At 28.4% G+C, this 17,529-nt stretch overlaps 3 protein-coding genes across 3 annotated transcripts; 2 read left to right on the top strand and 1 right to left on the bottom strand.

Moving 5' to 3' along the window:
• Positions 1–710: 710 nt before the first annotated feature.
• On the top strand, positions 711–6,551 carry PmUG01_09043800 (zinc finger protein, putative; the record flags this gene model as incomplete). Its single annotated transcript, XM_029005141.1, has 1 exon — positions 711–6,551. One exon carries the CDS (start codon positions 711–713, stop codon positions 6,549–6,551), a length of 5,841 nt encoding a protein of 1,946 aa, XP_028861760.1.
• Positions 6,552–8,351: 1,800 nt separating this feature from the next.
• Positions 8,352–13,868, bottom strand: PmUG01_09043700 (alpha/beta hydrolase, putative; the record flags this gene model as incomplete). The annotated part of the gene is made up of 2 exons (XM_029005140.1): positions 8,352–8,521; positions 9,209–13,868. 2 exons carry the CDS (start codon positions 13,866–13,868, stop codon positions 8,352–8,354), a joined length of 4,830 nt encoding a protein of 1,609 aa, XP_028861759.1.
• A 2,101-nt stretch (positions 13,869–15,969) lies between these two features.
• PmUG01_09043600 (conserved Plasmodium protein, unknown function) lies at positions 15,970–17,354 on the top strand (the record flags this gene model as incomplete). Its single annotated transcript, XM_029005139.1, has 6 exons — positions 15,970–16,033; positions 16,246–16,310; positions 16,455–16,547; positions 16,683–16,787; positions 16,946–17,005; positions 17,217–17,354. 6 exons carry the CDS (start codon positions 15,970–15,972, stop codon positions 17,352–17,354), a joined length of 525 nt encoding a protein of 174 aa, XP_028861758.1.
• Between the last annotated feature and the right edge of the window lie 175 nt (positions 17,355–17,529).

The raw sequence follows: 17,529 nt of genomic DNA, 5'->3' as shown, positions 1-17,529 counted from the left end.
CATAATGTTAGCATATCATCATGTTAGCTTATCATAATGTTAGCATATTGCTATATTAGCATTTTAACATGTTAGCATATTACCACATTATCATTTTAATATATTTACTTTTTAGTTTAAATAGAGTAGTATATATTTTTCTCTGTTTATTCCACTTTTCCTTAACGTACATATTTTTGTTTATGCATACTAACCAAGTTAATTTATTAACCTATGTGATGATTAACCAATGTAGCGATTTTTGTTCTGTTTGAGCAAATGGATATATACTTATGTGTACTCATGCTTATGCGTGTAAATGCATATTCATATATATAATTATGCTTATGTATGTATATGCGTATAAATAGTGTTACAGCGAGAGAGAGATGGGCGAAAGTACATGCATGAGCAAAAGTTTACTCATGATAACCCATCCATTTTTGCATTTTAAATTTTATACTTTCGAATAAGTAAAAAACGTACGAACTATATACACATATCCAAATAAAAGCAGATCATTTCTGCGTTAAATTAAGTAGTAGTAAAATTATACATACATATATACATGTGTACAAATATGTACATATGTATATCACTCCTTGTTCACTAGTTGAAGTGATATTACATATATATATATATATATGTATATATATATATATATATATATATAAGCATACTTGCATACATGAACTGATTTTATTTATTTAAAAAAAAAAAAAAAAAAAAATATGGCACTAGTAGAGGCAAGTGAAAAAGGCAACTACATCAAAATGAAAAAAGATAGAACATACTACTTAGAAGACAATTTTAAAATTATAAAATTTGATGAAGGGAATGTCGACAATGAAGAGAATAACAGTTCGATAGAGAATAACACATACAACAAAAATAAAAACATGTACAACAATATTTATGAAAAAAAAAAAAAAAAAATGAATAAGAAAAAAGTGAGTGAAAATATGAATGGAGATACGAAAGAAGCGAAATATGATATGAAGGAAGGTAAGAAGGAAGAAAGGAAAAAGAGTAATGAGGACAAGGTATTGGAGGAAGAGCTCGAGCGAGATTCACAGCCTGACGAGGGAAGTGATCAAGATGTTCAATATGAATCGAATAGTGAACCGCGGATCGAACAGCAGAACGGACCACAGAACTGGCCGAAGCACGAGCGAGGTGGACATGAGAAAGGGGGGAAATTATTCCGTTTGTCCGAATATGATACATGTGAAAGCAAAGACAAAAATTATGATTCGTTCCGTATGAATTGGAAACACGTGAATAAAAGGAGCATTAAAAATTTAGGACTAGTAAAGAATAAAAAAGTTTTTAAAAATCAGCAAATTCTATACGATTTTTACGCAAATGAAGATATTACAAGAACAGAAAAACATTATGAATTTGTAATGTATAACGATAATAAAGAAAAAGAACAAAATTTTCCAAAAAATATCAAATATTATAAACAGCAAAAGAAAGAGACGATTTCTTTTGAAGAAAAGGAAAAGAACAATTATTACAATGGAAGGTATCTCAGTTGCATGTATAATGAAAAAAAAGAAAAGAATTATAGTAGTAATAACTATGGTATGTATGTAAGAGAGCCATGTATAAGGTCATATATAGAACCCTGTACAGAACCATATATAGAACCATATATAGAACCATATATAGAACCATGTATAGAACCATGTAGAGAACCATGTAGAGAGCCATATAGAGAGCCATATAGAGAGCCATGTAGAGAGCCATGTAGAGAGCCATGTAGAAAACCATATATCGAACAACGTATAGAACCATGTATAGAACCATGTATAGAACCATGTATAGAACCATGTATAGAACCATGTATAGAACCATGTACAGAACAAAATTTCTTTAATCAAAGAATGAGTAGAAACAACAGCATGGGCAATATGAAGTGCTATATGTATGATCAGCCTTACGTAGATGGTAACATATTAAGAAGTGCCTACAGAATTAGTGGTAATGTCAATGTCAACAGTAGTACTGGTAACAGTTTCGTCAATGCCAATAGAAGTAGAAGTAACAGTAACAATCCGTATGCATATTACTGCAATGACTACTTCTACCTAGAAAGTGCTCCACTTGAAAATACATTAAACAGCATGCATCATTGGAAGCAGCAGCAGCAACAGCAGCAACAGAAGCAGCAACAGAAGCAGCAACAGCAACAGCCGTATATCATTATGAGGAAAAATGCCGTATCAGTGCCCCGCGTCCCGCAGAGCGAACTGACGAAGCATATTCCTGCAGTCAACGTGAACACACTATCTCATTGTACCACAAAACTTGGTCCACCTATGCTGAATAAACTACAAGATTGTATTAAAGGTGCGAATACGTACCAAAAAGATTTTCAACATACAAGAATGAAAGAAAAAGTACATGATCAATATTATAGAATCAAATTATGTCCCTTTCTAAAAAAAGGACTATGCCAGAAAGGGGATAATTGTTCATATGCACACTCAACAGACAAGTTAAGAAATATCATTAATTTAACTAAAACAAAAATATGCGATTTGTGGATAAAAAATGAATGTCAAGATGAGCATTGTGTTTATGCACATGGTGAACTAGAATTAAGAGCAACTCCAGATTATTATAAAACTAAATTATGTAAATATTTTGATAAAGAAGGGACGTGTCCCTCAGGAGATAAATGTCGACATGCACATGGTCACACAGAATTAAGAAAAAGAAATTATAGACGAACAGAATTAGAAAAATATGCCTTAAAAAATAAAATAAATATGAAATTGTTGTATAATGAAATGAAAAATGTAAGAGGAGACCTCCTCGATTGCATCTTCAGCACCCACAACAGGAAAAGCGGAAAAGAAGACCATGAGCCGGATGGGACAGACATCCACTCGGAGCAGCATGAGGAAGCTAGAGGAAGCGAAGTGAACATCGAAAGGCAAAGCGGAAGGGACAACTGTGAAAGGATGGGGGAACATGGGGACAGTAACATCCATGAGAAGTATAACGATGACTACAAAAGTAGAAGTGGCAACAGCGAGTATCACTCTCCCATTCGTGTTACTGCAAGTTTAACAATCACCAACGAAAATAGAGAAAAGGACCTTCTCACAAAGGAATATAAATTTACAGAAAGTGATTGTACCAGTGAACTGAAAAATGTTAGTACATCCAACTATTTTGTAAATCAGGAGGAAGAGAGTAATATCCCTTTACCTAATATCAGCGGAATGAATGATAGAAATGGGGAGGAGTTAGGAGAAAGACACAGTGAAGAAAGAAATAATGGTAGTGATATATTATGTTTAAATTGTGATGTTCAAGGGGAAAATGCACTAGCAGAAAATGATTTAAGTGCACATGAGGAGAAGGAACAGAAAAGACGCTGTGAAAATGCTGAAGAAGTGGGAAAAGTACAAGTTGTGGTTGAAGAAAATAAGGAAACCACATCAAGTGAGACGGGGCAAAGGGACAACTCTAAACTAAATAGCCATATAACGAATAATGGTGGAAATACATTTAGCAAAATAGGAGGAAAAGAGAATTATGAGAAGGACGAAGCGTCAACCAATAATAATAATCTTTTTGAAAAGAACCCATACAATGAGTTCTCCACATTAGACAAAATGGATAATAAGGAAGGGGAGGCACATGAGCAAAGTGAACAAACGGATTCAAATAAAAACAATGAACAGGACTTAGGAAAAGAAGAAACAGGGTCATTTGATAATACACATGATGAAGGTAGAAAAATATATAAGCAAGTGATAACAGAGGAGAAGCAGAAAGAGAATTTGAATGAGAACGGAGGAAAGAATACATGTTTAAGAGCTAAGGACGACCATCAAAGTGCGCAAAATGACCACAGTGCGAAGAACATACTTATGGGGGGAGAAGAGAATAGCAGTAATAATAATGATAACAACAACAACAACAACAACAATAATAATAATAATAATAATAATAATAATAATAATAATAATAATAATAGTAATAATAATAAAAGAGAAGATCCTCAAGCTAATTTAAAGGAGGATGTTGGACAAAAGGAAAGAAAAATGAATAACAGTTGTATTCTTGAGAGTAATATAAACAAAATAAGTAGAGACGAAATTAATTGTGCATATGATGACTACAAGAAAAATAATGGAAAGAAGGAAAATTTTACAAAAGCCGTTTTTTCGTATACAAAACTTATGAAAGAGGTAGATGATGCATATTTAAAGAAGGAACATGGAATAGATAAAACGAATTATATACCTCCACACTTCAATTATTATGTCAAGACAAATGTCAAATATAATAAATATAAAAATTTTAAAGAACGAGGAAAAGATTTTGCAAATGATACAAATTGTACAGCAAGAAATGAAAATAAGAGAGGACATAATTCAAAAAGAAATAATATTTCTGCAAACAATTCTTCTAATTGTACTACTACTACTACATCAAGTAATTATAACATCAAATATGCTAATAACAAATATAAGAAATACAATATCATAGACAAATGTATAAACGGTTTCAGGAGCTATGATAGGGGCAGTTTCGAATACAACAAGGAGGTAAACACCATTCATAAGGAAAACAATGCAGGCAGTGGAAGTGGCAGTGAAAGTGAAAGTAGCTATATAAGGGTCAGTGGAAGCGTTAACGGTGGAGGTCATAACAGGAGCAGTATCTCATATGTAACATCCAAGAATAACTGCGCAGGCGATGTAAGAAGTGTTGATGGTTTGAGCAATAGGGAGGAATCAAAAAATTATAATAACAGAATTCAAAATAACTACAATTACAAATTTGCTAATAGGTCTATAAATAATATGTATATATTACCACCGCCTAGTTTATCAAATTGTAATTTTGATGATTCAGAAAAATTATTACCTACATGTTGTGCTAACACAAATTCTTTTTATATGCAAAATAGTATTACAAGGTTAAATGATAGCAATAACAGCTTTCTTAATAGTAACCCACAAAATTTAGCACATACATACTATGACAGGAACAATGCTATTATAAGTAATGATATGATGATCATGATGATGCACGGTCATCCTGTTTTTCCTGTAAATACACTAGTAAATAATTTCAGTTATTACAATTATAATATCAATAATATTTTTCCAAATCGAAACGATTCTTATAATTTTTTTAAAGCTCAAATGAACAATATGAATATGCCATACCAGAGGCCCCTTGTTGGGGGAGTACCCAATGGGGCCTCCACTGCTACGTTGTTAACTCCTGTAATGGGGATACCGCCGATGGGGTTTTCTACAATGGGAATGACTAATATGAACAGAAATAACAATACTAGTAGCAATAGTAATAATTATAACAACTCACAGCATGCACTAAGTGCATCAAATTTGAGCTATCATCCCATTTTTGGCACATCCCCACCTAGTATTCTGTTAAACCCAACTACTGTATCAAATGGTGCTCCAATTATTGCACCATATGCTACTCAAAACACTTCCTCCAATAAGCCGCTGCAGTCCAAACCCTGTGTATTTCCATACCAAAAAAAATTGTACGATTACCCAAATGTGTTCAATGAACAAGTAAATACAATGTATAGTAGTGAAAATCAACACATTAACACAACAAATTCCAGTAGATGTGAAAATATTGATGTTCCATTGAATGCCCTAATAAGTAACAGCAACTGTAGTAATAGAAGGGATTCTATTACCTATGGAAATATGGCCACCATAAAGAATGATAGCTTTTCACTTAACCAAAAAAATATGCATTTAAATTTGACAAAGTTCGAATCTGGAAAAAGCATACATAACAGGAGATCCAATATGTCAAATAACATATATAATAACAATAAAAATAATGAAATTAAAAATGATATATTTAAGTCAGACACACTTATAGAAAATTCATACATGAATGATATATCGGGTGTTCCAATCAATGGAAAGGAGAAAAAAAAAGAAAGTATTTTATTACCTTATTATTCAAATAAAAATTATGAAAGAAGAATGAATAACATGAATTTTAAAAATTATAAGAATAATAGTAGTAATCCCTTTTATAACCACCTTTCCATTGGTGGTAATAACATCAACCAGGATTGCAATGAGGAGCAGGTTTACACTTATCATGCTGTATACAACAACAGCGTTGTCTATAGCAACGACCATGCTTACAACAACAATAATACCTATAGTACCACCAACAGCAACAGTAGCATCATTAACAACCACGCTTATGCTATTAATCAAGAATATGGTAACAATATATATAATAACAACTACCTTTACACTAATAACCACATTTATATTAATAATAGTATTAGTAGATCACCTAAGTGCAGCGGAAACATAGTTAAGAATACCCTTATCAGTAGTAATCCCCATTATAGTAGTCTTAGCGGTACTAATAACACTAGAAGTAATAACAACAGCAGCAATAGCAATAGCAATAGCAGTAGTAACCCGAGCCACATATACCAAAGTAAAACAAGATTCATTGATGAGATGAAAAATATATCGCCAGAAGAAGTGCAAGAAGCTGTTATGCATAACCTTATGGAATTTAAAGACTAAGAGAGAGTAAATTAAAAGAAACTAATTTAAAAGTTTGTTTTTCATTTATCCTACAACACCATCTCTATGGGTATTAAAAGATTAAGAACAGTGTATATACTCTTTTGGGGCTTAAGAAACATACGAGTGCACTTTTCGAATTTACACTAATTTCAACGCTTGCACATTCTTAGGTAGATAAACAAACGCTTTTATGATAAATTTAGTGGAATATTCATATTTTAGGGAAAGCAAAAAAGAAAAAAAAATGAAAAAAAAAAAAAAAAAAAAAACAGCAATTATTCATATAAAACAAAAACGTTTTACGTTAAGTGTTGGCAAGTATTTCCATGTCAGCTCACTTTTTGCGTGCTCAGTTCTTTTTGTATTTTTATAAGAAGCACCACCTCCGTTATTTGTAGTTTTGTACATTTCGATTCTTGTTTCCACATAATTAATACTATTTCTATTTTACTTCATTTATTTTGCATATTTTGTTTTGTACAATCTGTTTCATTTATTTTATTTACTTATTTTACTTTTTTAATTACTCGTGAAAACGTCATATTCTCAACACTTTCAAAATTACAGGAATAATCTTTTATTTGTTAACCCCTTATAAAAGTTCATAATTGTCCATATTTGTGGAAAATAAGAAAATAATAAACTAGCGATATAGTAAAATAAGGAGAGGGAATATTTATAATTTTCCTTCACTTTCAGACAATATATAATGCATGTTTGTTTTCAATTTTAAATTTAAGCAGACAACTTTAGTGCATATTTGATTGGTATTTGTTTCTTTATTAATAGAACGTTCATTAAAAAGAAGAGGAAGAAGAAAAAATATTCATCATATGAAAAGTAAAAAATGTATTAAGCTGAGATTATTTATGCACATTTGATATTAATAAAATAAAGAAGGGGAATAATTTGCAAAAATTGTTAATATGAATATTGCGGGCATCTATACATACTCTTTTTTTTTTCTTTTTTTTTTCTTTTTTTTTTCTTTTTTTTTTTCTTTTTATTGTTATTTACCTTCGATCTGTGCATACACACATATACGCAAGCTCATGAGCAAATTCTGCTACTCAGCGTGTTAACGAAAGTAAGAAGTCGGGTACCCATCGTTATGACAGAAACCACCTATTATAAAAAATATAAATAGGAACCTCTTTCCACTTGACTACCAATAAAATTTTCTCATAAATTAAATATGTACCCTCTTTTTAATTTCTTATTCCCTTTTTTTTTTTTTACAAATATTTGATAAAGCAATAAGGAATCAATAAAAAAAGATGCCAATAAAACATGAATGAAAGCTCATTGAACATTTTGTAGTTTTTATTATATTTTTAAATGCCATATTTAAAAGAGAGAATGTAATTAAAATTTGTTGTAAATAAAAACGCCACAAAAAAAAAAAAATAATAAAATAAAATAAATAAAATAAAAAAAATAAAAAATTAAACGTAAACGTATAGGTAAAAGTATAAGTGTAATGTAATTGTTAGTAAAATACTAAAAATTCAAAATTCAAAAATGAAAATTCAAAAGATTAGTACAAAAAAAAAATTTGAACACAAATTATTTTAATATATCTATATGATGCACATGTACAAACGGGATAACGTTCAAAAGGTATTACAAAATTAGTATGATTCATGAATTATAAATATGTACACGCGTACGTATACATATATATATACAGCATTAATTTTTAAAAGGGGCATCAACGGTCAAAGTACATACTTAAGCACACACACACACACACATTTATGTCTATACCATTTTGTAAAAATAACCCCTTTTTTTCCACTAGTTAACCTTCATTACTTCCTTTATTGCTTTATTTAAATAATAATACTTTACATCCTCTTCGCTATTTAGCTTACTAATATCCAAATGGTCGCATTTCTTAATAATTACAAATATATCAGCGTAATGCAAATAGGAGCTGATGCTTGGCACAATCATTGTGTACACCCCTAAAAAATACAAAACGAAACAAATCAAAATATAAAAAACATGAAAAGCACAAAACAAAACAAAACAAAACAGAACAAAACAGAACAAAACAAAGTAAAAGATAAAAAATATAAAACATAAAGAGAACACTTCTGAAGGTTTTTTTTTTTCTTTTTTGCAAATGGTCAGGTAAAAAACTGTTTAGTTGAATTATGTAAAAACGGATAAAAAGCACGCAAAATCATATTACACATAAATGAATATGCTCATTTTTACAAAAATGAGAAATCATTGCATACACGTAACAACGCTGCTGATAAGGCTGCCACATAAATGCATACATACATATACATATATACACAAACACACTTACACAAACGTACGTCGTAGTGAAAAAGACTTGCTTAAACAATGCCCTTTCTCCGCAATAAATTCGTAGTACGTGGCAAAAGTGATTATAGTATTTTTTTGATTTTACATATTTGTACATTTATTTATACATTTACTTTACATTTATTTATACACTTAATTATACACTTAATTGTACATTTAATTATACACTTAATTATACACTTAATTGTACATTTAATTATACACTTAATTATACACTTAATTGTACATTTAATTATACACTTAATTATACACTTAATTGTACATTTAATTATACACTTAATTATACATTTTTTTATATATATGTTCATTTATACATTTATTTTTTTTTTTGTTTTTTTTTTTTTTGCTCAAACCAATAAGCGGCAAGGGAGTCTTTTCCGACTCGGAGAAAGAATAGACTTTTACATTTTTTTCTTTGATTCTTTCCCTGAAAGAATACTGCAAGTTACTTAATAACGAACCATAATCATTCAGCTGATAAACATACGGAGATAAAAATGTTTTAAAGAAAAGAGCTGTGGAGGATAGTGGTGATCCAAAGTGGGGAGAAGCATAAAAAAAAATAAATTTTGTTTTATTTAAAATTTTATCATCTTTTAATAATACATATTGAGTTAATAGTCCTCCCATAGAATGAGCTATAAATATGATATCATTTTTTTTACCCAAATTTATACTTTTTAACTTCTTTAAAAGAAAATTCGATAGTTCATCCAAATTCATCCTATCTGTGTAGAAATATTTTTCTTTATTTAGGGAGTGTTCATAATCTTCCTCTTTTCTGCTAAAAAAAGAGTTTATTGTGTTTAAATAGGAATACATATAACTAGTGTTCTCTTTTTTGTCTTTATTTTCTTTATTTGACTCATTCTCTTTATTTTCCTTTTTGATGTTATCCATGTAAACTGAATTGTTGCTTGTTACATCCTCCTTGTCATTCTCCTCCTTCATGCGTTTCCCCTCTTTGTAGTGAACCTTCATATAATAATTAGAATCCGGGTACAAAGGCGAATGATAATTGAAAATAAAAATATTAATATTTTTTTTATGAGGGTATAAAATATACATAGGCCACAGTTGATGAGAAAACAAATCGCTATAAAGGTCTAAGTCATTTTTTAATTTTTTATTATGCAGAAATAAAGATTTAAAAATGTTTTTATTTATAATTTTTGTATTAACATATAATGGTAAGATATTTTGGTTATGTTTATAATTTAACATTAGTATATTAATTACATTTTTTTTTATTATGAAATGAAAATTATTACGTATTTTTATACATTGTCTTATTTGTTTTCTTGATTCATCAAACGTAATTACATTTTCTTTTTCTTTCAAATTTTCGACACTACCGTTTTTAATATTTAGTAGATCATCTCCTTTTTCGTTCGGTTCATTTTTCCCCTTTAACGATTGAATACTCGTCTCCTCTTTTGACATTCTTCCTTCTCCTTTGCTATTAATATCAAGGAACGTCCACACACCAGTAGTGCTACTGTTACTGCTTATACTACTGAATCCGCCATCGTCCTTTCCGTTATCGTTATTGTTATCATTATCATTGTTTATACCATCACCTACGTGTGCACTACCATTACGCAGTAATTTCCCTCCTCCTTTTCTGCATTTTTTTATATTATTCCTATAATAAAAATGACGATTATCGGCGTCATGATACATGTTTGCTAATCTCCATGTACGATGAGCGCTTCCTCGTAACCCGTGTACGAACACAATATCTACTTCCATCTTCTTCTTTTGTTCTTTGTTGTTCTTCTTCTCTTCGTCCCTCATGTTCTCCTTTTTTTCCCCCCTTTCCCTTTCTGTTCCCGAATTGATTTCCCATTTTTGTCCAATTTCACCCTCGGTATGTTTATGAGTCCTACTTTTTTTATTTCTGCGTATATTGCACTTTTTTGAGTAAATGTATACAGGCAAAAGACGGTCATGTACATCATAAAAATGATGATTAAATTTGTTAATCATGTACATGTGCTCATCTAATAGTATTTTTTTTTCTTTTTTTTTCATTTTTTCTGTATAAGAGGATGCAAGCGATACTTCTTTGTAATTCATTTTTTTCTGTATAGTTTCATCCATTAGCATGTTGTCTAGTTTGTCTAGAAATGAATCAAATGATTTCCTACAACTCTGCTGATTCTCTGTACCTTCTGCGTAATTCATTTGATTTTCCTTTCTTATTTCTTTAGTTTCTTTATTTTCTCTAACTTCTCTATCTTCTTTAACTTTTATATCTTCTTTAACTTTTATAACTTCTTTAACTTTTATAACTTCTTTAACTTTTTTTGTTTTATATATTCTTTTTGAATTTTTATTTTTTATCACTCCCTTATCCTCATCACTTCCAGGCGCATTATCATGTATGCTAGTTAACAAGATATATTTATTATTCCTAGCTAGCTTTTTTTCCTTACCTTTTTTTTTTTTTTTTTTTTTTTTTGGAATTATCATATGCATAAAATACTTATAATGCGATTTGATATTTGTAAATGCTCTTACACTGTCAAAGTATAAAGTACTTGGTATTAGCTCCTTTTTTAAATTCATTAAAGAAAGAAAGTTTATATTGTCATTAAAAAAATAAAATTCGGCACTAATAAAATAAGTAAAATTAAATGATATTCTGAGCATATTTTGTAATATATTTTTATACATGCTATATAAAACAGAAAAGCAATTATACGTTAAATCCTTTACTGAAAAATTGTTTGCAAAAATTTTAATAATAACAGATAGTTCATTATATATTTCATTGCTTTGTCTTTTCATAGTGACACCCTGCGATTTCTTTTTCATTTCAATGTTAAAGTACTCCTTTTCGCTCCCTTTCCTTTCTATCTGCTTCTTCGCTGTATTTTTGTTATTTTGTCCTACGTAATCGCTACTATTGCTGCTAATGGCGTTACCGCTTCCCCTGCTATCTCTGCCCTGTGGAACGTCGATCGGCTCAACATACCTTTGGTCATAGTGAAAAAACTTATTTTTAAAATTGTTGTTTGAGTATAAATTTATCAGAAAGAGAAGATCCAGATTTAAGGAATTCAACTTGTTTATACACACATTTCTTAGTATTATGTGAAGCCCACTTTTTATATATATAGACGGATCCTGAATAATATTCATCAAGTCATTAATTTTTTTCAACAAAATTTCTAAGTTTAGATTATTCTTACTTTTTAATTTATTGTCTATGTTAATTATATTAAATAATATATTTTCTTCATTCCTTGCATTTTTTTTATTATCATTATTTTGTGAAACCATGTCAACGTCCTTTGTGTTACCCACATATACTAACTTGCGTCTTTTCTCAATATATTTTATTATTTCGCTCAGACAATTTTCAATCATATTATTACTACTATTATCAGTGCTAATGCCGCTGATGGTACCACTGGCACTGCCAACACTACTAACATTACTATTCTTCCCCTTATTATTGAAGTAGCACATGTGTTCATTTAACGTTACATAATCCAACGACTGATATGTCAACTCGGTTAGTAGTACTGTTTTGTTCATCTTATTTGTTTTCTTGTTATTTATGTTTTTTAACAACAAATTACACGGAGATTTCGTGCGCTTCTTTTTTTCCGAGTACGAATGTAAAAATATTTCGTTTTCTTTTGCTCCACCACTACTACTATAACAACCTTCTTTCCTATTTGTGTTACTACTCTTGTAACTACTGCTACCGCTAATCCCGTCATTATCGTTTATGTGCTTAATTTCTATGCAATTCCCTGTGCTACTTTTATTATCTAAATTAAACAATACTGACAACAAAAATAACACGTAGCTATTTAACGAATCATTCAGAAGTGTACATTTGGGTTTTATAATATGTTCGTGCGAGTCCATGTGCAAAACATTCAACTTACTCATACTTGTTAAAAAACGAATATTTGAAATATCATTAAATTTAAAAAATACATTACACTTTTCTTTTAAGGAGTTAAAATTAACTATGTAGTTATCTTTTAAAAAGTCGGTATATTTCTTCTTGTTAACATATTTGTTTTTGTTTTTGCTTTTGTTTTTATTGCTTATATTATTATCAAAATTGTTATTATGTGTATATATTCCATAGGTATTTATATTGTGTATATCGTTTTTTATAGAGTCAAAGTATTTATAAACTAATGCAAATTCGTTTAATTTGCTGAAGGAATACTTAAAGATCCTTTTTGGAGGCAACAGAACAATTTTCTTCATATTATTATAAACAAAGAGATAGTAATAAAGTAACAAAAAATAAAAATAAAAATGATAATTTTTCTTTAAGTCTTTATATTCAATATCTTTTTTTTTGTTAACTATATAATTCAATTTTATCAAAAAGAACAACATAAAAGAGTCATCTAGCATTTCACTTTTCGCTTTATTCGTGATTAAGTATTTAAGCAAATAGCAACTTATTTTTAATATCTTCACGTTGCTTTCATTAGACATATATGCACCATCACCCGGAACTGCGGTGCCATCACTGGTAATAACAGAAGCAACCTTATCGTCATTGAATCTTTTTAAAAATTCTTGACTTAAGATTAATAATAACGTGTACACCTCACTTGCCCTCAAAAAGTTGGTACAATTTTCCCTTTTGGTTAATTCATGAAGAAGGTCTAAGGAAAAATCACTTAAAAATTTTTCATTTTTATATGTCTTAATAATATCATTATATAAAAATTTAATTTTGGGATATTTTTTTTTCTTAAATAAATATAGAAACGATTGTTGTTTCTTTTTATAATTATAATGAAAAAATAGTGTTTTTTCTTTCTTATTAGCATTATCTTCAATTCTTAATAATAACGGATAGTTCCTATTCTTCTTCTTATATTTCTTTCTATTTTTTAATTTACATTCCCTTTTTCTCTTTTCATAACCTAGTTTTGATAACAAATTGACAGAAGCTAAACTTAGTTTTTCTATGATCTTATCATACATTTTTTTTTTAGTTAGCTATTCATGTTTTTATTTCCCTTACGTTCTGTACATATATTTGTGCCTGTGCATGTTTATTTATTAGATCACGGGCTCACCCATACACCAAGTATGTGTACATAGGCACACATACACACATAAACACATACACGCATAAACACATACACGCATATAAACATTCATATGTACATAAATACATACATATATACACATATAAATGCATACATACGAACAAATTAGCGCATATCTTTTTGCAGATATGCACATATATGTTCTTATAACACAAAAAAAAAAAAAAAATTAAATTATAAAAAATATTATAAAATAAAATATGTGATTGCGAAAAATTAAAAAAGTGATGAACTGTAAACAAACAACAATTGTATTAAAAAATTATTAATATATGGACTTGAAAAAATTATAACAACAAAGGTTTACAAAAAAGTACACATATTTTACACGTTCGAAAAATAAAAAACTACACATTTATACGTATATATATATATATATATATAAATATATATATTAACCATTTGCAAATTGTCACTAATTTAACACAAATTTTCCCTAATATTTAACTATGGCGTGCAATTAGTAATATTATGCAAATCTCTACGAATTTTAATATATACATATATATATATACTTAATAGTCTAAACAATATGGGAAACAGAAAAAAATATGTACTTGTACATATTTAAACGAATTTTCGAAAAATCATGAAATGACCCTTTATACCAATAAAATATATGAATATATGGGCGCATATATATGTGTATATATTTATGCATAAATAAAGTATATATCTTTATATTTACATATACACATATGAATGCACATATTATATAAATATAAGTATTATATATATATATATATATATACATGTGCGCATGAGATAAACCAGGTTTTCTTTCTAATGAATTTGGAAAAAAAAAAGAAATATAAAAATTAAAATAATTAAAATTTTTTTAAAAATTACTGAATAATAATGAACAGTTAATAAATTTCAAGATGAACAACGAAATAATTTAATAATAATAATACTAAAGAAAAAATTAAAAAATACTCACGTATGTGTATATGAAACGAAAAATTGAGAAAACTATTCAAATTAATACTTCATTGGTATAATAAATACACAAAAAAATAAAATTAAATTTTTATTTTGAAAACTCTCTTAATTTCCGCATTTAAGTACTTTTGAACTATTTAATGTTTCCTAGTTATACATATATATATATTTATACTTCATATATACATTTTTATGCATATATATGTATACTTCTTCATATAAGTATATATGAATAAGCTAAATAATTGTGTCGTTCAAGCAATACTTGTTAACTGTTATTTATAATATGTAATAGACATGGAAATGGTTACCAAATATATCAACATATTTATGTATATATATATGTATACATATATATGTATATATATATGTATGTATACATATGTATATGTATGTATGTTATTACATATGAATAATTACGTAGTATCTTTTTTTTTGTTGTAACTAATTAGGAAAATGAAATTCATATCCTTTTTTTTGTAGCTTTTATTTTGTTCTGTCCTTTAAGATATCACTAATATGAGTTCCTTTTAGTCTTATCATGTTTTGTCTTCCTTATATGTTTCGTTGTATGCTGCAAACATGTATATATATATTTATATATACATATATTTATAGTAACGTTGTAAAAAAAAATGGTAGCGAACGGTATGTTCTTTATTCTGTTAAACCGACCGCTACTTTCAATAATTTACGATCATTTATTTAGTGATTATTGAACTTAAATCATGTACAAGCCGTTCAATATTTATATATGCACATTTATGTATGTATATATGTATATAAGTATGTACTTGTGTATGTATATATGTATATAAGTATGTACTTGTGTAGGTATATAAACATATATATATTAGGCAAATTAAAATAAAGCACTATTGTTTTATATTTGATTTAAGTTACAATATAAGCGAAATATTGTTTTTGTTGTGAATACGATTAAAAAATTGTACACAAATTGAAAAACACAGAAAAACCAAAAAAAAATAAAATAAAAAAAAATAAAATAAAAAAAAAAAAAATAAAATAAAATGACATCGTTCACGAATAAAGGGGGGGTTAGACACAATGTTTTTCGTTTAAATGCTCATAAAAGTAAGAATAATAAAGAGGAGGGGAAAATAGAAAAAATAAAAGAAAAAGGAAAAGAAAAAACATTCATAAGTTGCTATATAAGAGAAGAAAAAACAACTCCAGTATTCTCTTATAAAAAGATAGAATGGTTACCATATGGGTGTGTATATATATATATATATATATGTAAATGTTTGCATATTGGTATATATGAATTTTCCTTTTTTTGGTAGAGGTAATATATAACCGTATGAGAAGATTCAATTGGCCACCTGAGGGATGCTCAGCTATACACCCAGTAAAAGGAAAATACAATTTTCTTTTTTCGTGGCATCATAAATAATAGTTCATTTACATAATTATATCATCTAGGATAATGACTGTACAACAAATTATATTCTAATATTAGTAATTTCTACCATTATCTTTTTATGTCTATTAGATAGAACCGTATGGGAAGCAATTTTTTGTTTTCAATGCCTTTAAAAGGGACTCAAAATTTGACAGCGAAATTTCGAACATAGTCAAGCCTTTGGTAATTTTTTTTTTTTTTTTTTTTGAGTTGTATTTCATTATGGGTTAACCTTTCTATACATTAGTTCGACTGTTACTTAGAATGCTGCTTCAGTGTTGCACTCCTTTGTATTTTTTTTTTTTTTTTTTTTCTTAGATGAACTCAAATAATGAAAAGATTCCTACTGAAACAGTTTTGTGCGTTTGTGATTTTGCAAAGCGTCCTCTGATGTTTCTAAACTACTTAGATTTCAAAATTTTGGTAATAGGAAGATAAACATGTGATATGTTGGATATATAGTTCAGGGCTAATAATGCACTGCTAGAACTTCACAGTATATTTATGGGTGTGTATATCTGGGCATATCTGTGTACATATGTGTATATAAAGTATTATGTAAAAATAATGTGCATTTACAGGAAGCGAATATTGGCAAAATTAAGGAAGGATTTAGAAAAATAGAAGAAAAATTAGACAAGGTAAGATTTTTCCTTCCATTTGTGGCATTCGCATATGTATACGTACGTATAACCTTCCTAATATTGTGTACAATTTTCACCAGTTTAAAATTTGAAGGCTACACAAAATGCAAAAGGGCGTTTAACATTGTACATTTTGTCTATTACGTTTTGCATATTACATAACTTTTTATTTTTTATTTATTTTTTTTTTTTTCTCCCGTTCTAACAGAGTAACTACTTGGATACAAAATTCGGCTTGGTGCTAAAATACAATTTAAACAAAACATACGGTATGCAGCGTGTGAAGAAGGGTGAGCATAATTCATGGGGAATGAAAAAAGGAGTGTTCAGAAAGAGGAAAACGTGAAAGTTGGTAGTTACTGCATGTTATACATACTGTTGTTTTATCATGAAAAAAAAAAAAGAACAAAGAAAAAATTATATATATATATATATATATATAGGTCCATGTATATACAGACCGATATACAAATATAGATAGATAAGTATATGGAAATGCACAAATATACATATGTCCAGAC

The sequence above is a fragment of the Plasmodium malariae genome (assembly GCF_900090045.1).
Source record: "Plasmodium malariae genome assembly, chromosome: 9".
In the NCBI taxonomy this organism is placed as follows: domain Eukaryota; phylum Apicomplexa; class Aconoidasida; order Haemosporida; family Plasmodiidae; genus Plasmodium; species Plasmodium malariae.
The sequence above is the reverse complement of the archived record's forward strand: the minus strand, read 5'-3'. Positions and strand labels throughout refer to the sequence as shown.